At 46.6% G+C, this 23,313-nt stretch overlaps 1 protein-coding gene across 1 annotated transcript; it reads left to right on the top strand.

Moving 5' to 3' along the window:
• Positions 1–695: 695 nt before the first annotated feature.
• Positions 696–22,595, top strand: LOC148803478 (S-linalool synthase-like). The gene is made up of 14 exons (XM_088896164.1): positions 696–1,014; positions 1,162–1,354; positions 1,534–1,756; positions 1,913–2,025; positions 2,153–2,268; positions 2,357–2,506; positions 7,773–8,161; positions 8,343–8,690; positions 21,114–21,229; positions 21,346–21,444; positions 21,554–21,763; positions 21,895–22,027; positions 22,212–22,421; positions 22,515–22,595. The coding sequence occupies exons 1-14, from the start codon at positions 696–698 to the stop codon at positions 22,593–22,595; spliced, it is 2,700 nt and encodes an 899-aa protein (XP_088752290.1).
• The last annotated feature ends 718 nt before the right edge of the window (positions 22,596–23,313 follow it).

Here is a 23,313-nt window from a genome sequence, read left to right on the forward strand (position 1 = left end):
GAAAAATCACGCATACCTTGTGTCATTGGGGTCGGAGCCTTTATATAGTTGAGTCCTCGCGGGTTTTGCGGATCGGTTCCGGGATCTTTGTCACGATGGGATCCGTTTCCGCTTTAATTGGGGGATAACGTTATCAACTAATAAAGCTTATCAGTTCTGCCCGAACCGGGTGGGGAGAAAAGAAGGCTTTCCGTTACGCGGTGTGATCCCATGAGGTTCGGGGCCTGTTAGAGGGGTTTCCAGAATCATCACGTAGTGGTCCGGGTCGATATCCCCGAGCTGATACTTTTTAGTTCCAAACTAGATTGAATGCCGAAGTGCCTTGGGGCCGAGGTGACATTGTCCCGAGGCGACCTTGTCCCGAGGTGACCCTGTGCCGAGGTGGTTGAATGTCCGAGCTCAACTGTTGCGAACTAGGCATGTCAGGCTGAACTGCCATCTCTTAGTCAATTCACATCCACCACGTGTCCCCTTTTTACTAGGTCGGGCCAAATCACCCTTGGTCACAAGGAGAATTATGGGCGCCACTTTTTTGATTTTTGAAGCAGTTGACGGATTGGAAAAGTTAACAAACCATATATATATAGCCTACTGGGAATTGCTCCGCACGCCAGGTATTGCAGAAGCATTTTCCAAATTAATTGCTTGTGCATTTAAGTTGATTTAGCTTATGTATCCTCTATATCTTCATGGTCATGGAGGCAAAATCCTGCATTCATGAACTGATTAAGACTATAAAGGAAGAGATGTTCCCTTCATCTGTCGATATCTACAACCTAATATCCCCGTCTGCTTATGACACTGCATGGCTAATCATGATCCCTGATCCTCAACGTCCTGATCGTCCCATGTTCCAGGATTGTTTGAATTGGATACTCTCTAATCAAAACGACCAAGGTTTCTGGGGTGACTACAATAATCACGACGCTCCCAGAATTGATTGCCTGCCTGCAACTCTTGCCTGCGTCGTTGCGCTCTGCAGATGGAACGTTGGAATTAACAATGTTCACAGAGGTATTAAATTTGGTCTAAATTTTACCATGTTATTTATTCAATACCTTAACATTGTTTCATTCATCATTCGCTTCTTATTTCTATCTCTCTCTTTCTCTAGATCTCACTTGTACTTGTAATTAAAACTCAGTCTTTTGGAGTTTTCAGGAATGACATTCATTCATGCAAACGGAGAGAAGCTAATCACAGAGCTACGTGATCACTATCCTCGTTGGTTCGCCATTATCTTCCCCGCTATGGTTGAACTTGCACGAGCTACACAGTTAGAGGTTATCTTTGATGATGGATTGGAACGAGTGGTAGAAGATGTTTTCAGTGAGAGACAACGGATTCTTGAAACGTTATTTATGTTATAAGTCATCATCATCTCATCATATATATATATATATATATATATATATATATATATATAGGACGCTCCTCATCAGTACAGTAGTCCTAGCTCGTCACCTTGATTGATATCTGTAGGCTAGGCCAACTGATCATTGCTTGTACTTAATTACTATTGTATTTGTACAGGGAGGGACTCGTTGATCAACTTACTTATCTTCCATTGATGTCATATTTGGAAGCGTTGCCTCCATCGTATGATATCAATGAAGAACTGATACTCAAACACTTGAGTGAGGATGGCTCAATCTTCCAATCACCCTCCGCCACAGCATTTGCCTTCATGGCAACCGGAGATGAGAGGTGTAAGTTGTACCTAGAATCCCTAGTTCGAAGATGTGGTAAGCAAGGTATGTAGGAGCTAGCTAACACTTTCTTCACTAATACCAATTAACTTTAATATTTGATCGATGCGATTGCTGAGATAAAAACAAAGTTCACTTTGAAGGTGATTTTCGTTGGAAATTAGACTAACCAAAATCTTACTTCTGAGCACTAGTTCCTCCACTATCCTATGAGCGAAGAACTTATAAAGCTTTGCATCGTCAACCAATTGGAACATATGGGGTTGGCTGAGTATTACCTGGAAGAGATTGAAGATATATTGGCCCATGCATATAGGTAACAACATGATTAATATAAGATGTACGTAGTTGAGTTACTCACAGGTTGATGGTTTCCTTGCTTAAATTCTTGAAGCAATTAATGTTTCTCGTGGTTTGATGAAGTTGATGCTTGGAACATGTAGGAGTTATATGGATGAAGGACCACAAGATATGGTAGTAAAAGCTTTGCCAATACAAATATACAAGGACTCGTTAGTTTTTCGACTCTTGAGAATGCATGGGTACATGCTATTACCAGGTAAGCTCTCTCTCTCTCTTTCTCTCTCTCATCAGGATGGCAGTACGATAGTCTCAATTGCTGTTTATCGCTGTATATATGGATGCAGGAAGGTTGTGTTGGTTTTTGAATCGTGAAGATGTACTAGTTCATATAGAGGAGAACTATGAGTACTTCCTGGATGCAATGTTTAATGTTTATAAAGCCACTGATGTAATGTTTTTAGGAGAAAACGAGCTTGAGGAACCCCGGATTGATGGCCATATCGCATCTCTGCTGTCCCTTTCAATCCCCCAACAAAACACAGACAGGTCAATGATGAAATTAGAATTCAAACAGTACTGAATAATGTTGGATTTTAATTTTATTAGAGATTAAATTCAATAGATTTGATTAATCAATTATATTGAGGGCAATTTTTTGCCTTTAATAAATATCAATAAAAGATAATATTTTTATAAAATAACAAAAATAAGATAGATTTTTTTGAAAAATATCAAAGAAGAGTAATGACACTGTTCATCGCCTTCCTCTGCGTTTGTATTCATCCTGAACCTCACAACTGAATCGGAGCCAACCGCGGAGCCGTCCAAAACAAAGTAATCACATGTGTTCCTCATTAATGCACAGCACCATCGACCAGTTAAACGATCTGACCCGTTTGAGCTTCAAACTTTTGCTCGCAACGTTAACAAGAATCGTCGAGAGCCGTTAGTAGAAAAACGTGATGTAAAGGGGGCCGGGCATCTTCAATGGAAGCGTTGAAACGGAAAATGCACCCACTCCCAACTTCAAATCCAAACCTCTTGTCAAGTTTCCAAGGATTCAAGCATATAAGAACCCACCCATCTCTTGCTTCCAGAGAAATCCGGGTCTTCAGAGCTCGAACACCCACAAGAAAAATTTTCAAAAGAAATCTAAGCAAAGCTGCAAAGGGAGCCCCACCTACAGTGCCCGAATACTCAGGATCATTCGTAGAGTTTCCACGATTGCTCATAGCCAAACCAAACGGAGAGGGGGAAAGAAGAAGAGTACGACGTCCTTCCGTCCTGGTACTAGTTTCACGGACCGGGTGCTTTTGTCTCAGACTTTTCTTTGTCAAACGAGAGAGAGAGAGAGAGAATTTCAGGCATTTCAAAAGAGCTTTGGTGGAAAATTCTCTTACGAGAAATGAACAGTCGTGGCGCTGCAATGGTCAGAGACAGTCAAACAAGTAATGCATTGTAAAACAGTAGTGATTTCATGTAGCGCGCATCAGAAAACAAATGCGGATCGTGAATATCAGCCGTTAGATTTAAGTGTTCGTGGCACAGTGGAGACAACCGTGTTCGTGTTTCGGTTTTCCTTAAGGGAATTCCGGCCTCGAGGAATATAATGAACAGTGTCATTGCCTTTCATTGATATTTTTCAAAATAATTTATCTTATTTTAGTTATTTTATAAAAATATTATCTTTTATTGGTATTCAGGGCAAAATGTTGCCCTTATCTACGATAAACCCTTTAGAAAACAGCTTTTCTCTTATTAAAACCAGTTTTGAACTTGTCCCACCTTAGATATTTACAAGTTTTGTCTTGGGTTTTTTGATAGGAGCTGATTTATACTTCTAAGAAATAGTAGAGGAGAGTAAGGAGGTTTGATAACGCGCAACGCACGGACGCATGTGTGTGGCGCAATGAGGTGCTTTAGAGGCACACTTTGCTCGCACTTCACGTGGCTCGTGAAGGATGACATTGGTTTTGGTGCGATTCGATCATGTTTGATCAAGAGGCACAATTCAAGGTTAACAGTCATTAACTGTTAACTAACTTTTAAATAGTTACAATGTTTGAAATTGTTACTGTTCAAGGTGCCTTCTCTGAACCAGCACCTACCTTTTCTTTATAACTCTTTAGAAACTATTTAAGGGGCATGAATCAAACATCTCACACATAGCAATTTCGAAAATCTCTCTCTCTCTCTCTCTCTCTCTCTCTCTCTTAGTCCGGTCTGCTATACTCGTGGAAGGTTTCTTCGGAGACTCTTCAATTTTGTTGGTTGTAGATTCTCGTCCAAAGCTCTGTTGTATCCTGGGAACGGATTTGCCTATAACCCAACAGCAAACTCAGTGAAAATTGAGTAGGGGAAAATAACGTTATAAAGATAGTGTATTCAGATGCGCCTCAGAGCTTTTCCTCCAAGTTTCAGTGATCCCATTTCCCAATAAATAAGGCTGCATTTGGCATTTTTTTGGTAATAATTGGCCTTTCTTATTTTTAATTGAGATCTTCTACCGACAAAACACCTTCCGACCCTCTACCAAGACTGGGGCCTGCTATAAAAGTGGGCTCCACCATGTATGAGATGTGTGGTGTGAGATTATGTTGGTAGAGGGTTGGAACGTGTTTTATTGACACATGATCTTAGATTCTCTTATTTTAAGGACTTATCTCCTCTATGATGTTAAAATGTTCCTATAAATACTAAATTTTTAACTCCAAAAAGGAGATAAATCCTTCAAATAAGGAATGTCAAATGCAGCCTAACTAGTATGAGACTTACTTCACAAGGTATTATTTCCTTTTCCATAATAGGAAACCAGTTGGCACAAAGTCAAGCAGGCTCTTGTAGTCTTGGTCTCTCAAGCACAACTTGGATAAATATGTGTTCTTATATAAATCATATCCTACTATTTCCATTTCCAACCCAAATTCCTTTTAGTTACCTCTAGCCCTTTCAGCCTCTTTTCAAGATGGCTGCTTCATTCTTACAAGTGTGATGGTCTTCTATAAATGTGATAAAACCATCTTAATTTACTTTCTCTCATTTTATCATCTATTGAACTATTCTTAACTTCCTTTAAATGGTTTCATTTCTGATTGCTGTTATTTCTAAAATTTCCACTCATCAGTCTCAGATAGGCTTTTCTACCACTTAATTTTTGGACATGTTTCTTGGCATCCTACATTCTGCTCCATATAGCATTGCTGGCTAGCTTCCAACTGCATCCCATATGGGAATCAATGAGAGTTAACCAGGTTTGAGGCCAATTCATTAGTTCTAGCCCAAAGGTCATAATGATCTTAGGCTTGAGCCCAACCCTACTCAGGTTGGTCTTGGATGGGTTTTAGGTAGTGAGCAGTTCCAGGGGTGGTTTGTCGACCTCTTTTTCTGTACTATTTTCCTTCTTTAACCTAGCTTTTTAATGAATTCTTACTTTACCTTTTTCAAAAAAAAAATGAAAAACAAAAATAACCTTTAGTCAAGTTTGAGCAAGTTCATCGGATTTGAAATTTTTACTCATGATTTGGACTTTCACCTTTCATTAATGATGGTGCACAATCCGGTCACTCCTAGCTGGCACTTACGTGGCTCTTGGAAGGTACCTGAAATGGAGAAGAAGAAGAATCCCCGGGGGGTCACCCGGCGGGAACACTCCGACGCTTAAGTTAGAATTTTGTAGGTGAAGCAGGGAGAAGATGAAGGCTAAGAGTGCAAATGGCGCGTGAGTAGAAGATCATACCTCTCTCCCTTGATAATAAGCTCCTTATAACAGAAATCTGTTGCATCAGGCCCACTGGCCTCTGACAGGGCAGGTATAACCGCCACTGTCAGCCTGCCGTAGCCGTTACTGGCAGGGCCTGAGGTGGCACGCGCGGGGCCGTCATCGCAGGGTACGCGCCTGTCAGGTGTGAGTTACCTTCTAAAGGTGGCAGGCACGACGCTGCCTGACGAGGGATATGGCTACTGTTCCCAGATTTGTCGGGTACGGTGGTCGGGCAGGAGGTCTTCCTGCGATATGCCAGACTACCCTTCTGCGAGCTACCCTGTGCTGGGCTATCTCGTAAGCGGCAAGTTGCCTGTGGCAAGCTAAGCCGAGTTGTCTGGCCCGATGTGTCTTTACCTCGGGGTATCTATAGGCAGATCGGTGTGTTCCTGTCTAGGAGTGGTCCGAGATCCACTGGGAGGAGCTCGGGTATTAGGAAAGGTCAGGGGGCCCCGAGCTCAGAGGTAGCTCGGGGTGCCTTAGCTCCCGGGGTGGCGGTGCAGGCCAGGCGGCTCCCGGCGAGTAGTCTATTTCGTCGAGTTGTCGGGCTGAACTCGATGGGACCTTCCCTCCGAGTTGCGGTTGCGCTTGCTGTGCTGTCACGCTGAGTCATCGTTTGAGCAAGGTCATGCACACGTGTACCCGTGCTACGAGGTCGGGCCAAATCGTCCTCCATCAATTGCCCCCCACTCCCCGTGCTGGGGACGGGGCCCCAGTGCAAGGAGTTCATGGTTTGCTGGGTGGATTTAGCTCGGTTCTCACGCCGCGATGTTGGGCAGTTTAGCGGCTGGATCGGTTGGGTATTCGGTCTGCGCGGAGGGAAAAACCCGTGTCTCGTGCAATTCACGCACGGACGTCACACGCTTTATGCTGCGCGGACGCCAAAAAACGTGCTAAACCAAATTCGCCTTGAGAGTCTCGCAGCCGGTTTCTTTGAGGTCCGTTGGATTGATCCAATCTTGACCATTGGCTACCGGGGCCCGCGGCTATAAATAGCGGGATCTTGGCCATTTTCCTTCGTCGCTAAGTGTTTTTCGCCTTGAACTCGCATCGGAGGTCTCTAGCTCGAGTCTTCCAGCTCGGTTTCGTCTCTTTCTAGTGAGTCCCCGAGTCTTCCCTCTTTCCTTTTTTCTCAGTTCGTTCTTCCTTATGTCTAGCGGGGGCAGTTTCTCGGACGGACTCGAGGCGGGCACCTCGGGTCATGGTGACCCTATTGTTGCCCGGCCTTCCCACGAGGCACGAGCAACCTCGGGTAAACTGGCATCCACCTCTCATCGAGGTCGGATGCTGGACCAGTTCGGTCCTTCTACTCTGACGCTAGAGAGGCTCCAAGACCTCATTCAGCAGTTTAACCTTCCTTTAGAGTACTCCTACAACCTTCCCACCGACAATTTCCCCTGGGAGCACGGTCTAGATGAGGTCGTGATCTTCAGGGAACAACTCGTCGGTGGGCTTCGTCTCCCTCTTCACCCCCTTATCCCCGAGGTGTTGGGGCGTTTCAGCATCACACTGGATCAGCTTCACCCCAATTCCATTCGGAATTTGGTGGGAACCATTTCCCTCTGCCGCGAACGGCAGTTCTCTTTGGACGCGGACATGCTCTGCTCCATACTGTTAATAAAGAAGAGCACCTCTAGCGCTCCCCCCGAGCATGGGCAGGTCTACTACTTGTCTCCTCGCCTAGGCTTCAAGCTACTGCATAAGTTCCTAAGCAAGGTCCCGGCCTGGAAGCGGGACTATTTTGTGGTCCGGGCCAGCACGGGGTGGCCCTTCCTTACTAGCTGGACGGTGGCTACTTAGGCTACCAGCATCACCCTCAACCAGCAGAATGGGAGACCTTCCACTCGTGGGCTCAGGCTGAGCTTGATCATCGGGAGTACATCACCGAAGAGAAGCTCGTTCAGGCCAGTTTGAGCCCGGGTAGGTCTATTTCTATCTTTTGGTGCTTTGCTTTTATCTGCTTGGTGTCTTCGGGTTTACTGACACCAACTTTGTTGCAGGTCCCATGGACGAAGAAGAAAGGATTACGGCTCCTAGGCTCCTCAACCAAATGAAAAAGAGGAAGAAGTGGGCTCCCAAGAGGGCCGCCAAGAAGGCTTGTGTGGAGTCATTGAGGGCTCCCTCCCCCGAGCCCGATCATCCTCGGGTTTCCACCCTTGAACCCGAGCTCAACAATGCCCCTCCAGTGATAGATCTGGAGGGTGATTTTCCACCCCAAAAGCCTGAGGCAGCGGAGGGGTTGGTGGACGAGCTAGCCGGGGCTGCCGCTGAGGCTCCGAATTCTGCTGGGGTAGCTGCCGAGGCCACCGAAGAGTCGGCTCACCGCGCTACAAATGCGGCGGCGTCCAGTTCAGGGACCGGAGAGGAGGAGTCCATCTTGGATCCCAAGGTCAGCCTCGACCGAAGTAAGAGGGGCGTTATCAATGCAGAGGTTGTGAGTTGGGCCGAACTCTCCCCAGGTCAGCTCGGGGGTCGTGTTGCAAGCCACATCATGGTGGTAAGTTCGTATTCCGTGAGCCAACACTCTATCCCTCCCTTTTTTTTTTTACTGACCAATTTCCTTCTACTAGGTGAACTTTGCCGTGCACGCCTTAGCTTTCCAGTCTGACAAACACTTGAGGTGCGCTTTGGCTGCTGAGGAGTCATCCCGCGTGGCTCATGCCGAGCTGAAGGCAACACAGGACAAGGTCCATCAGTTGGAGAGTGCTGCCGCCGCTCAGAGGAGCTTGAATTACGCCTTGGCGTTAGAGAGGGAGGAGCTGGCCCGTGAACGAGACATGCTGAAGGCCGAGGTGAACAGGCTCCGAGTTGGTCAAGAAGCCCTGAAGCTCGAGGTGGAAAGCCTCAAAATGGCCCAGAAGGCTTCGCAGCTCGAGATGCAGGCCCTCAAGGGAACCAAGGAGGCCTTGGAGCACGAGGTAGAGTCTCTTAAGGCCGATATTAAGGAGAAGACGGAGATCTCGACGACGCTTTAAAGTAGACAAAGGTTCAGTCCGCCATCGACTACGACAAGTCGTCGAGGTTCGACAACGTAATGTCAAAGGCCTACCGTAGGGGGTTCAAGCTCGGCCGGTGGTGGATAAGGCGTGCCTACCCCAACCTGGATATAAGTGCCTTCACTTCTTTCAACATCACGGATGATATGGCACGCCAAGCCGTGGATGACCCAGACTCTGAAGATGATGGCGGCAACGGGGAGGTTGAGGCTACCGATCTGACTGATTCTTCCGAGGAGACCCCTGAAGAAGCCCCGAGTAAGGCTGACGAGCCTCCCAAATAGTCAGGTGCTCCTTGTGTTCTGGGTCTGCGAGCTCGACTTCCTTTTCCTTTGTACTGGGCCTACGAGCTCAATTTCCTTCTCTTTTGTACTGAACATATTTAGGTAATGAAATTTATGTAATGGAGTTTATGTAATGAAGAAATATTTTTTGCCAAACACTTGTGCAATTTTCTTTTACTTGCCGAAGTGGTTGTCTTATTCTAAACTGTTAGGCTACTAGGCTAATTACCCGAAGTGAGGGTTCCTCAACTGTCGTGGTCCTGAACTGTATTCCAACACTTAGTAGGGGTAGCCTTGTGTACACCGAGGTGAGTGACATAGTAGGGTACATGCCCAACCTGTCTGCACCTGGGTTAAGTTGACATCAATTGTCCTTTATGGGTTTAACTTGTTGCATGCTAGGGCGGGCTATCCGTCATAAGGTTCTCGCCCGAACTGCCTGTGCCTTAGGCATTGCAAGTTCTTACTTATGCCGATGAGGCAACTAGGTCTTGTATGGTGCCGAGGTCTTTCGTTACCTCGGCATTTTAGCCCTTAGGCTGGAGGAGCGGCTTATAATCCATTCTCCTAGAGTTTGCCCATGCCGTAGAGGCGACTGGGTCTTATTGCGCCGAGGTCATGTTAGCTCGGTATTTTAGCCCTTAGGCTTGGGGAGTGGCTCGTGGCCTACTCAGTTGTTACAGATAGTATTGTCTTAAGTTGACAATATTCCATGCCCGAGGTACTTGTTTTCTTTTGAGGGTCTCGAGCTCGTACGTTCCTTCCTTGAGCACTCGTTTCACTCGGTAAGGTCCTTCCCAATTGGACTCGAGCTTGCCAGTGCCGGGCTCAGGTACCATAACTTTACAAAGGACTAGGTCGCCAACACGGAGGTTCCTCTTCTTGACCCTGGTGTTATAGTACCGAGCTACTCTCTACTGGTAGGCTGCGGTCCTGATGTACGCAAGGTCCCTTACTTCGTCGAGTAGATCGAGGTTGGTGCGCAGCTCATCTTCGTTCGTTTGATCACTATACGCTTCTAGTCACAGCGTAGGTACTTCAATCTCTGTGGGTATAACTGCTTCGGTGCCGTAGGTGAGGTTGAAGGGGGTTTCTCCCGTGGCGGTCTTCTTCGTGGTCCGGTAGGCCCATAGAACACTGGGTAGCTCATTTACCCACAACCCTTTAGCTTGGTCTAACCGTGCCTTTAGTCCGCGGAGGATGGCTCTGTTTGTGACTTCTGCCTGACCATTTGCTTGAGGGTGTGCAACTGAAGTAAAGTTCTGTCGGATCATGTCTTGGCACCAGTCTTGGAATTTGATGTCCTCGAACTGCTTGCCGTTGTCAGAAATCAGTACCCGAGGTAACCCAAAGCGGCACATGATGTTCTTCCAAAAGAAGTTTTGGACGTTCCGGGCTGTGATCGTTACAAGGGGTTCAACCTCTACCCACTTAGTGAAGTAGTCCACTGCTACTACTAATAACTTTCTCCCACCCGTTGCTGGCAGGAATGGCTCGAGTAGATCGATGCCCCATTGTGCGAAGGGCCACGGGCTGGTGAAATACTTGAGGTCGGCAATAGGTTGGTGGTGGATATGAGCGTGCTTCTGGCATTTATTGCATTTTTTAACGAGTTCAATGGCATCTGCTTCATTGTTGGCCAATAATACCCCTGTTGAAGTGCCTTTTGGGCGAGGGCCCTGCCCCCCAAGTGTCTGCCGCACAGACTCATGAGTGTCGCGGAGTACGAGCTCGGCTTCGGTAGGTCGCAAGCAACGCAGGTAGGGGAGCGTGTAGGATCTCCGCCATAGCCGTTCGTCTATCATGACGTATTTGGCTGCCTGGCGCTGCACCCTTCTGGCTGCATTGCGGTATACAGGGAGGGTCCCGTGTAGCAAGAAGCCCGCGAGTGGGTCAATCCAGCCCGGCTCTGCTTGAACGACGGGAGCGACCTCCTCTACCCCCCCGAGAATGCTAAGCCAAGGCAGGTCCTCTATGTACACAATTCTCATGGTGATGCCGCTGGAGCTGGCTAACCTGGATAGGGCATCGGCCTCAACGTTCTCCGACCTAGGGATTTGTCTGATGAAGTGTGACTGGAAGTTGAGCAGGGCCTTTCTGACTTTGGCTAAGTAGGCGACCATGGTTGGCTCGCGAGCTTCGTACTCGCCAGTGACCTGGTTGACCACGAGCTGGGAATCACTACAGATAACTTTGTGCTTGGTCTTTACTTCTTTGGCTAAGGCTAGTCTAGCTATCAACGCCTCGTACTCCACTTCATTGTTAGATGCCGCGAACTTGAAGCATAGGGCGTACTCCAGTTTCGTGCCACTTGGGCCGTACAGGACTATTCCGGCTCCGCTGCCCTGTTGGTTCGAGGAGCCATCTACGTGAAGGATCCAGGGCTCCTCATCCCAGCTCACGCTTGGCCAAACTAGGAGAGATGCCACACTGGCTGCTACCTCATGGGGCTCAGACTCAACCGGCCTGGGAGCTTCGGGCTCACCCGAACTGGGGACCTCGTGCTCAACCGGCCTAGGAATTTCGGAACTGAATGTGCATTCGGCGATGAAATCTGCTAAGGCTTGAGCCTTAATGGCAGTTCGCGGCTTGTACTAGAGGTCGTACTCGCTAAGTTCAACGGCCCACTTCGTCAACCGACCAGAGACCTCGGGCTTAAGTAAGACTTACCTCAGAGGTTTGTCGGAGAGGTTGGTAACAGTGTGAGCCTGGAAGTACGGGCGGAGCTTCCGAACTGCAATTACCAGTGCGTATGCTAGCTTCTCTATCTCCGGATATCTCGTCTCTGCTCCCTGCAATACTTTACTAACATAATAGATGGGTCGTTGGACCCGATCTACTTCCTTTATTAGTACCGAACTGACCACTTTGTCGCTCGCCGAGGGGTACAGTTCTAAAACATCGCCCTCCTCGGGCCGGGTTAAGATTGGCACGCTAGCGAGGTATTTCTTGAGCTCGTCAAACATGAGCTGGCAGTCTTGTGTCCATTCGAACCCTTTGCTCTTTATTGCCTTAAAGAATGGCAGACAGCGGTCCGCCGACTTGGACATGAAGCGACTCAGGGCGGCTATGCGGCCATTCAACCTCTGAACCTCCTTCAACTTCCGGGGTGGTCTCATATCTAAGATGGCCTTAATCTTATCTGGGTTGGCCTCAATGCCGTGCCAGTTAACGATGTATCCTAGGAATTTACCCGAGGTCACACCGAATACACACTTGTTTGGGTTCAATCTCATATTAAACTTACGCAAAATTTTAAAAACAGAATGAAGTCCTGTATTAATTCTTGCAAACCTTGTTTGGGTTCAAGCTCATATTAAACTTTGAAAGGTTGCCCTTGCGTTTTTTAACCCGAAGGGCATAACCTTGTAACAGTATAGACCGAACTCCGTGATGAAGCCAGTCTTTTCTTCGTCCGCCGGGTCCATCTTGATTTGGTTATAGCCCGAATATGCGTCTAAGAAACTCAGCAACTCGTGCCCTGAGGTCGCATCCACCAAACAGTCAATTCTGGGGAGAGGGAAGCAATCTTTCGGGCAGGCTCGGTGTAGTCGACGCACATGCGCCACTTGCCGTTAGCCTTCTTTACCAGAACAGGGTTGGCTACCCAGCTCGGGTAATGGACTTCTCTTATGAAGTCAGCTGCGAGGAGCTTCTCGACCTCCTCGTCGACCACTTTCCACCGCTCCGGGGCTAGGTTGCATTTCGTCTGTCTAACAGGCCTAACTACAGGATTAGTATTCAGCTTGTGAGTTATAAGGTCAGGGTCTATACCGGGCATCTCTGCCATGGACCATGCAAAAATATCTAAATTTTGAAGTAAGAAACTTACCAGTTCGGATCGTAGAGGTTCTTGGATGGAAGCACCGATCTGAAGCGTCTGAGCTGGGTCTGCAGCTGAGGTCGAAATAGCGACTGTTTCTTCCGTGGGTGTAGCTCGTTCTTCGCCTTGCTCTGTAGGCCACTCCAGTTCGAGGTCATCGGCCACCTTGGTCTTTCCCTTTAGGGCGGTGACATAACACTTGCGGGCTCGAGCTGGTCGCCCCGCGCTACCCCCACACCGAAGTCCTTAGGGAGCTTCATTGCTAAATGATAAGTGGAGACCACCGCCCGTAGGACATGGATGATCGACCGACCTATTATGGCATTGTATGGGGAGGGGGTCGCGACCACCAGGAAGTCGTGGTTGAGTCTGACTACGCAGGGCCATGTGCCGACTTCCACAGGTACTGTTACTTTCCCAAGGGGCCAGACTTCTTCTTCGCTGAAGCCCACCAAAGGAGTGTTCACGGGCTTCAAGTCACTTCCCTGCAACTGAAGCTAGTTGAACGCGACTTTGAAGAGAATATCTGCCGAGCTGCCTGAGTCAACGAGTATGCGCCTGACCTCGAAGTCGTTGATCCTCAGCTTTATCACAAGTGCGTCGTCGTGAGGGTAGTGGACCCCTCGCACATCATCTTCTGTGAAGAAAACTGGCTCTTCTGTCTTTGGCCGCTTCGGAGGATTCTGTTCTTCCCGAGCAGCTTCACGAACTGATGTCCAAGCTGCCGCTGAAGTACAACCTGCAATGATCGAGCCTTCCACTATCACGTGGATGGTGCCCCGAACTAGCCTCTCTTCCAGAGGCTGCTTCTGCGACTGTTCGGCTGGCCTGCTGCTGGACTCAAGAGCGTCCTTACCGTGCTCCCTTCGCTGACCTGTTTTATTATTATCATTATTATTATTTTATAAAAAGTTCCTTAAATATCCGCAACGGATTAGCTCCTCAATATCGCCGTAGAGGTTTTTACAATTTTCGGTACTATGACCGTGATCACTGTGAAAACTACAGTACAAGTTCTTATATCTCTCGTTGGGATTTCCCCTCAGACGGAGTGGCCCCTTCACATACAGGGCATCCTTGATCGCCATCAGGATTTCGGCCCGCTTCGCATTCAGTGGGGTGTAATCTGTTAGACAGTTTTGTATGCCCTTAGCTTCAATCAGAATGATGTACTTTATGAGTTTATTGTAAATGAATAAAGATACATATTTGATTCATGTTCCCTTGGTATGTTTCTGTGTAATACCCTTAAACTGGACACTTAATGAGACTCATGTTAGTTTAGAATGTTCACAGCCGGTGGGTCGGTCTGGGGAGACCTATCCTGACAAGGCTGACAATGTGGTGCCACCAAGTCGGTTGGGGTGGCCTGTCTTAGCTGCCAGGGTGAGACCCTAGGCACATACAGTGTAGGATTAATTGAATATTTGAACTGGACCAGATTTCCAGTATTGCCCTGGACCTTGGAGATTGATGGGCAAAACTGGAAAGTTACACCCGACCCCTAGACTCAATTATGATACTGCACTAGGTGTCGGATTGGGCTATCTTTGATGTACCAATCAGTGAGATCCTTAGCGGGGGTCAAAACCTGGGTATGTTGGGACAGTCCGAGAATTCATCTGAGTGGGTGATCATAGTGACAGGATCAGCCCCTTTGTCGGACAAAGGTAATGATCGGGGATGCACTCTCACTGATGGAAACCAAGACTGCCGGCAGCCGATTTCAACCGTTGAGATTTGTTTTGCAAAATATATTTTATATATAAGATATAAAAGTATATATATGGTTTCTAAAAAGTTTGCAAGAAGGTTTTAATTCCCGGGATCCATATGAGTGGAGAGTGCAACACTGTTCCTTGCAGCCGAGGGAGAGGTCCTCTCTTGTCGGGCAGTGTATGATCATTATGGGCTGAGAGGTTAAGTGTAAGACCATTGAGGATAACACCTGATGGGCTAATCTTGCATCTGCCCACAGTCCCTGGGTGTTACAAGGTGGCTTGGCCCAGGGACCACTTAGTGTAAGTGTTGGGCCCATAGAGCTCATTTGATGGGTTTCAGGGGGTACACTGTCTTCAGCAGTGCATTCGGCCAGGCCTTGTAACAAAGGCTGGGCTGAACCCATGTGGCTGATGTGTAGATCAATGCTTGGGTCCCACGCCATACAAGGAAGCCCAACTGGGCAGTAATTTGGAAGGTATTTTGAGTACATAACCTTAATGGGCCTTAAGCCCATTTCGAACTGGGCTGATTTGATCAGTCATTTAAAGGGGGCGAATTCTGAAGTGGGTCAACTAAAAGGATTGGGCTTAGACCCTATCCACTCAGAGAGTCCAAGATCTAAATAAGATTTAGATCTAGAAACCTCCTAATTAGATTAGGAGACAGCTGATCTGATCTGCAGATAAGATAATGATTATCCCTTATCACTAAGGGACTTCTAACCCAAATATGATTTGGATTAGTAACTCCTAATCTGATTAGGAGCTGATCCCTTTAAGATTATAAAAGGGGAAGGGGGCGACAGCCTTGAAAGACACAATAACATCAATAGCATTCTTCTCTTTAAGAAAGAGAGATTAAGAGATTTCCTGCATACTGCGAATTCTCTTCTGCCACCACCTTCCTGCCATTGCCATTCCTTCAGTTCGATCTCTAGTTCTTGGGAGCAATCAAGATTGGATCTTGATTTCAATCTTTTGGGAAAAGATTGATTGGAGCTGTACTCACAAGCCGTCCAGTTGATTCTTGCGAAGGGTCAAGTTCTTTTGAAGAACATTGCTGATTATGCTCCATCCTTCACTGCGCCATCTTCAGTGGGAGCAGATTTTGGATCCTTCCTTGGGCGTGAACACCTCCATTGGGAGATAGTATTTCTCCGTATCAGGTATAATCCTCTCCCACTCCTTTTGGTTCAGATCTGGTTCAGTTTATGGTTCAAGATTGATCCTTGAAAATATGATTTTCTAAATAGGGAATACGATTCCCAGTTGAAGGGAGAGAAAAATTTTTGAAATTCGCCCCTTATTCCGCATTCTTTGGGCGTCCATAGGATGGATCTCTCATCCCTTCATAATCAGTTCGGTCCACTACGGGACCTCGGAACGACTGACCCGTTTTTGCCCCCCGAGTTGTATCTTTTTTCTTTCGGCTGTCCCCTTGGCTGGAAGGCTCTCCTTCCCTTTTCCTCTTCTCGGGCGCGCTCTCGCCCTTCTGGTTGATCTCTTCCTCCATGGTTATAAACCTGTCCGCGAGCTTAAGAAATTCGGTTATGGTCGCTGGTTGGTTGACGATCATGTGCCATTTGAACTCTTTATGCGTCATGCCTTTCTTGGCTGCTGCGAGGCGCACGATGGGGTCCAGGCGCGGTATTTGCATGTATGCATCGTTGAACCGCTTGATATAGCCCCGGATGGACTCTCCCTCTCTGCACTATGTTGAGGAGGCTTTCTTGAGTTTGCGGGCACCGCTTGCTGGTGATGAAATGGGACGTGAAGGCTTGCACGAACTGCGCCCAACTTCTTATTGATCCAGGTGCCAGGTTCCGGTACCATGTGCGGGCTACTCCTCTGAAAGTGGTGGAGAAGGCCACACACATGCATGACCCACTGGCTCTCGCTAGGTGCATCTGCAACTGGAAGGCATCTACGTGGTCATTTGGGTCGAACGACCCGTCATACTTGTCAAGAGGGGGGAGCTTGAAGTCTTTAGGCATTGGGACTGCCAGGATTTCAGAAGACAGGGGGACAGAACCGAAAGGAGGGGAGCCTTAGCTTCGCCCGAGCTTACCTCTTCTCTGCCTCCGAGCTCGGGCAGGTTGTGGGTGGCAGATCGGCGAGCTCGACGGTGGCGTCTCTACTTCTTGGTGGGCTCGGCGTTCGTGCTGCTCACCTCTGTGCTGTCAGGAATGGTGTGTGCAGGAAGTAGCTCAGGCCGCTAGTGATGGCTGCAGACAGAGGGATCTTGATTGGAGCCTGCGGCCAGGATCTCAAACCGGTTCTCTAGGAACGGGGTATCAGGCTTTGAGGTTGAGGTGACGTGGACCTGGTGAGCTGAGGTCCTCTTGACCTGACTACCCGCGGTGAGATCAGAGTGGCCGGTCTTTCTTGTTTGCCGCGGGAGGAGGCCTGGCTCTTAAGAGGGTTATGGGGGGCCTCCCCTTGGTGAGAAAGGTGCTCCTCCTGGCGGTGAGACCTTGCCCGCGGTGAGACTAGGTGCCGAGGAGGGAGTTGTGGCTGCTGAAGCTGAGGTCAAGGCAATTGAGGGAATTGCTGCTGATAGTGGTACTGGGAGACGTGGTGCAGCACTTGCTGCTGGTAAATCTGGTGTTGCTGGAGCTGCTGCACTTGGGCTTGCATGGCCGGCATGCACTGCATCAGATCATCGAGCTGGCTCTGCCTGGTCGCCAGAGGGATGACAGTTGGTTCAGCAAAGGTCGTTTCGACCGAGGAAGGCAGGGGAACACCCACAGGCGCCATTGCTCGCGGCGTGTTCAGGCTGGGGACTCCGTCCACCAAGAGGGGAATGGTGAACTGCCCAATGCAGACCGTGGGGACCTAGGGTTGTTCCCTAGAGTTACCCATCTCCATGCTTCATCCAATGTTGCTTGAGGAAGCCATGAGTGCCGAGTTTTCAGAGAAGGAAGAACGGTGAAGGTTTAGAGGAAGGCTTTTAGAAGAGTTTCCCACAGATGGCGCCAAATGATGGTGCGCAATCCGATCATTCCTAGTTGGCACTTACGTGGCTCTTAGAGGTACCTGAAATGGAGAAGAAGAAGAATCCCCGGGGGGTCACCCGGCGGGAACACTCCGACGCTTAAGTTAGAATTCTATAGGTGAAGCAAGGAGAAGATGAAGGCTAAGAGTGCAGATGGCGCATGTGAAGGAATGAGAGATCCATCGTATGGACGCTCAAATCTTGCGGAATAAGGTGGGCGAATTTCAAAAATTTTTCTCTCCCTTCAACTGGGAATCGCATTCCCTATTTAGAAAATCATATTTCCAAGGATCAATCTTGAACCATAAACTGAACCAGTTCTGAACCAAAAGGAGTGGGAGAGAATTATACCTATTACGGAGAAGTAATATCTCCCAATGGAGGTGTTCATGCCCAAGGAAGGATCTAAAGACTACTCCCACTGAAGATGGCGCAGTGCAGGATGGAGCAGAATCAATAGTGTTCTTCTCCAAGAACCTATTCCTTCGCAAGAAACAGTAGGATGGCATGTGAGCACAACTTCTTGTCAGTCCTTTCACAAAGAACTGATATCAAGATCAAATCTTGACTTCTCCCACAACTGGAGATCGAATTGGCAAGGTGGGCGGCAAGAAGAAGGAGGTGGCAAGAAAGTATTTCGCAGAAATTGCAGAAATATTTCTTCTGTGATTTCAGCTCTGAAGACTAGAGATCTTGGTGTGTTGTTGTATTGTCTAAAGGCTGCCACCCTTTCCTTTTTCTTGTAACCCTAAAGGATCAGCTCCTAATCCAACTAGGAGTTGCTGATCCAAATCATATTTGGATCAGACATCCCTTTAGGTGATAAGGATAAACCCTTATCTTATCTGCAGATTAGATCAGCCTTCTCCTAATCTCATTAGGAGGTTTTTAGATCTGAATCACATTAAGATTTGGACTCGCTGAGTGGATAGGGTTAAGACCCTATCCTATTTGCTAATCCATCTCAGAATTCGCCCCATATTTAACTCATTAAATTAGCCCAATTCGAAATGGGCTTAAGGCCCATTAAGGTTATGTACTCACTTAGTTCTTTATATCTGCTGCCCAGTTGGGCTTCCTTGTATGGCGTGGGACCCAAGCATTGATCTACACATCAACCACATGGGTTCGGCCCAGCCTTTGTTACAAGGCCTGGCCGAATACACTGTTATGGACAGTGTACCCCTTGAAACCCATCAAATGGGCTCTATGGGTCTAACACTTACCCTAAGTGGTCCCTGGGCCAAGCCACCTTGTAACACCTAGGGACTGTGGGCAGATGCAAGATTAGCCCATCAGGTATTATCCTCAATGGTCTTACACTCAACCTCTCAACCCATAATGATCAAACACTGTCCGACAAGAGATGACCTCTCCCTCGGCTGCAAGGAACAGTGTTGCACTCTCTACTTCTATGGATCCCGGGAATTAAAACCTTTTGCAAACATTTTAGAAACCATAATATATATACTTTTATATCTCATATAAAATATATTTTGCAAACAAATCTCAACGATTGAAATTGGCTACTGACAGTCTTGGTTTCCATCAGAGAGAGTGCATCCCCGATCATTACCTTTGTCCGACAAAGGGGCTGATCCTATCACTATGATCACCCACTCAGATGAATTCTCAGACTGTTCCAACACACCCAGGTTTTGACCCCCGCTAAGGATCTCACTGATTGGTACATCAAAGACAGCCCAATCCGACACCTAGTGCAATATCATAATCGAGTCTAGGGGTCGGGTATAACTTTCCAGTTTTGCCCATTAATCTCCAAGGTCCAGGGCAATACTGGAAATCTGGTCCAATTCAAAGATTCAATTAATCCTATACTGTATGTGCCTAGGGTCTCACCCTAGCAACTGAGATAGGCCACCCCAACCGACTTGGTGGTACAACAGTGTCAGCCTTATCAGGATAGGTCTCCCCAGACCGACCCACTAGTTGTGAACATTCTAAACTAACACGAGTCTCATTAAGTGTCTAGTTTAAGGGTATTACTCAGAAACATACCAAGGGAACATGAATCAAATATGTACTTTTATTCATTTACAATAAACTCATAATGTACATCATTCTGATTGAAGCTAAGGGCATACAAAACTGTCCAACCGCGTGAGTAGAAGATCATACGTCTCTCCCTTGATAATAAGCTCCTTATAACAGAAATCCATTGCATGAGGCCCACTGGCCTCTGATAGGGCAGGTATAACCGCCACTGTCAGCCTGCCACAACTGTTACTGGCAGGGGCTGAGGTGGCACGCGCGGGGCAGTCATCGCTGGGTACGCGCCTGTCAGGTGTGAGGTACCCTCTAAAGGTGGCAGGCACGACGAGGGATATGGCTGTTGTTCTAGATTTGTTGGGTACGGTGGTCGGGCAGGAGGTCTTCCTGTGATATGCCAGACTACCCTTCTGCGAGCTATCCTGTGCCGGGCTATCTCGTAAGCGGCAAGCTGCCTGTGGCAAGTTAAGCCGAGCTGTCTGGCCCGAGGTGTCTTTACCTCGGGGTATCTATAGGCAGATCGGTGTGTTCCTGTTTGGGAGTGGTCCGAGATCCACAGGGAGGAGCTCGGGTATTAGGAAAGGTTAGGGGGGCCCGAACTCGGAGGTAGCTCGGGGTGCCTTTGCTCCCGGGGTAGCGGTGCAGGCCAGGCGGCTCCCGGCGAGTAGTCTATTCCGTCGAGCTGTCGGGCTGAACTCGGTGGGACCTTCCCTCCGAGTTGCGGTTGCGCCTGCTGTGCTGTCACGCTAAGTCATCGTTTGAGCAAGGTCACGCACACGTATACCCGTGCTATGAGGTCGGGCCAAATCGTCCTCCATCAATTAGCACTTAATTTGTTCTTTATAGTTTAACATAAAAACAGAATAATTTACATATATATATATAAATATCTACATGCATGTTTTATAATAACATACTATACTATATATGTAAATACATGGTTTAAATTTTTGGGCTTAAGCGTAAGTTTATTGGTCTAGTGCTTAAAAATCCAAGCCCAACCTGTGAAAGGTGTGATTCAATCCCCAACCCCAAGTCTCCGGTCCTACTACCAGCCATAATAGGCCCTATCAATTGAGCCAGTTGGCACCTTCCCCCAAATTACAACTCCAATATGACAAATAATGTATGCAGTGTCTCCCATATAGAAGGAATAGAGAGAGTAGCCTTTGACTGAGCCCTACCTGCACAAAATTTTTGTTTTGAATATGAACATGCATAATAAAGATAAACGACGATGATTGCAACTATATCCATTCTTTCAAGGACACCGGGGGGACTGTGAATTTGCTGGAGATTATGGAATTACTCTGAAACAAATAGCTAAATCTGATGGTTAGAATATTGGGAAAATCTATTCTGCCGGAAAGATATAATACTGGAAGAGCTTTCCCAGGTATGATGTCTTTCCGGCCCTTTTGATAAATACCACCATAGAGATATAACCAATGCAACTTCTTATATTAAGCTCCAAGGCTGAATCCTTTAAATCGATTACATCCTCCCCAATAGATTGAACATGAGTTGAGTATTCCATGGCTTACCCGAATGGATCGTCTAGAGCATAGACTGTGCATTGAAGAAAATGCAACCAACACTCTGTCGATGGCGAAGTCTTCCTTCCACAGGTATGAAGAACTCTGAGTAAGAACCCTACTTTTTTTTTTCAAATTCCAAACATGTAGATTAATTTGTTCTCTTTACGTTTTAACTAAATAACCATTAATCTTGTATAAATGATAAGGCTATCACACCGTTTCAACCGTGAGCTACTGCAACTTGCTGCAAAGAACTTCCAACTTTGGCAATCAATCTACAGAAATGCATTGGAGGAGTTGCAAAGGTACACCATGCAACCATGAATTTTGCTTCTAGCTAGCTAGCATGATTAATCCATTATCCTTTTTGTGTTGCTCTTGTGTGGTCTCATCTCTCATGGCTTATTAAAACAGTTGGTCCAAGGAGTGGAGCCTTAGTACCATTGGATTTGGTCGAGAGAAAACTACATACTGTTGCTACGCAATTGCTAGTAACTCCTCGGTTCCTCTAGATTCCGATGTAAGAATGGTAATTGCAAAGAGTGCGGTGATCGTTACAGTAGCTGATGATTTCTTTGACATGGAAGGTTCATTGGATGAGTTAGAAACTCTAACTGAAGCAGTGTTCAGAGGTACTAGTTTTTCAATTTTCTCTACAAACAAACATATATAAGATTTAAGATGAAATTAAACTAAAAGAAACTAGGTCTTTCTTTAATTATCTTGAAACCCTTCCACTGTTTAATGACATATAGATGGGAAGGTAGAAGTTTGAGAGGACATGGTAGAGTTATCTTCGATGCTCTTGACAATCTCGTTAACGAGGTTGCGGCCAAATATGCCGATCGACAGAGGGGTAGCATCATACTAAACTATCTTCGACAAATTGTAAGCTGCTTCCATAAATATAATCTCATCAAATCTTCAGATTCATATTTCATTTATGATCGAACATGCACGTACGTACGTAGTTTATTAGTTAGTTTATACAACTTAATTTGTTTAACAGTTAACGCGCCTGTTAATTATGTATGGAAGTGGTATCAAACATTTGATTCATGGTTGACTGAAGCCAAGTGGAGCAAAGAGCAGATACGCCCCTCCCATCTGTGACTACCTGGAAACTGCCATTATATCTGTAGCTGTGCATGCGCTGGTTCTTCCAGCCTCATGTTTCATGGCTCCAGCCCTACTAAAACACCTGATGAGGTGCCCAACTCCATATCTCACAGAGTTGCTGATGATCTCAAGTCGTTTGCTGAATGAAATACAGAGCTACAAGGTAAATATTTTAAACCACTTCGATCTTTATGAATGTTTTTCTTTGTTTCTTGTCTCTCATTTGATCTGTTATGGCTGCTTCAACATTTTCCAGAAGGAAAAGGAAGATGGGAAAATGAACCTCGTCTTATTGTACCTGAAAGAAAACCCAGATAACAGTGTTACAAGCAGATAACAACTACAAGGAGATAAGATTAGTAATCTCCTAATCCACAGATAACAGTGTTATCCGTTACAGGTGATCACCAATAAGAACATCTGAAAATTCAAGGGATACGATTTTGTAATGCTCAAGAATCCAGATGCCGCAATGTTCAAGGATCCAGATGCCGTCGTTTCTCAGTTTTGGCTGGTGTCAATAAAAAACGTGAAAATGGAATACCTACAGAAATTTTGAAAAGGTTTTCAGAGGGAGACAAGGCATTAAACATTTTTCGTAGGAATGGTGACAGTGGCGGTAGTGGTGGTCTCTCTTCATGCTTTTTTCAGTTTTTTCATTAAATATTTTCCTTTTAGTATTTTCAATATATTTTAGAGACGCGCACGTTGGGGTGAGAGAGTCCGGTGTGGATGGTCTTGTCAGGGGGAAAGACCGGATCTGCTCCTCACACCGACTTCACACGAACATCCTAGTAGGAACATCTTCCGTACTTATAAGTTATTATTCACAGGAAGATGTTCTTAATGCATCCATGAGTGTGGAGGATAATTTTGGCATTTCAAATTCTTCGGTTAGCATTTATTGATGATGTCAATTATGAGAAAGATATTTTAAGATAATATGTAAATAGAATTAGTCAATTAGGTAGTTTAAAAAATTTACAAGATACAATTAATTAAACGATAAAGATAATTTAAGAAATTTTCCCTTTGATTAATAACAGTAAACTTAT

Source organism: Nelumbo nucifera, chromosome 1 (assembly GCF_055504915.1).
Source record: "Nelumbo nucifera cultivar China Antique chromosome 1, China Antique-T2T, whole genome shotgun sequence".
Classification (NCBI taxonomy): Eukaryota; Viridiplantae; Streptophyta; class Magnoliopsida; order Proteales; family Nelumbonaceae; genus Nelumbo; species Nelumbo nucifera.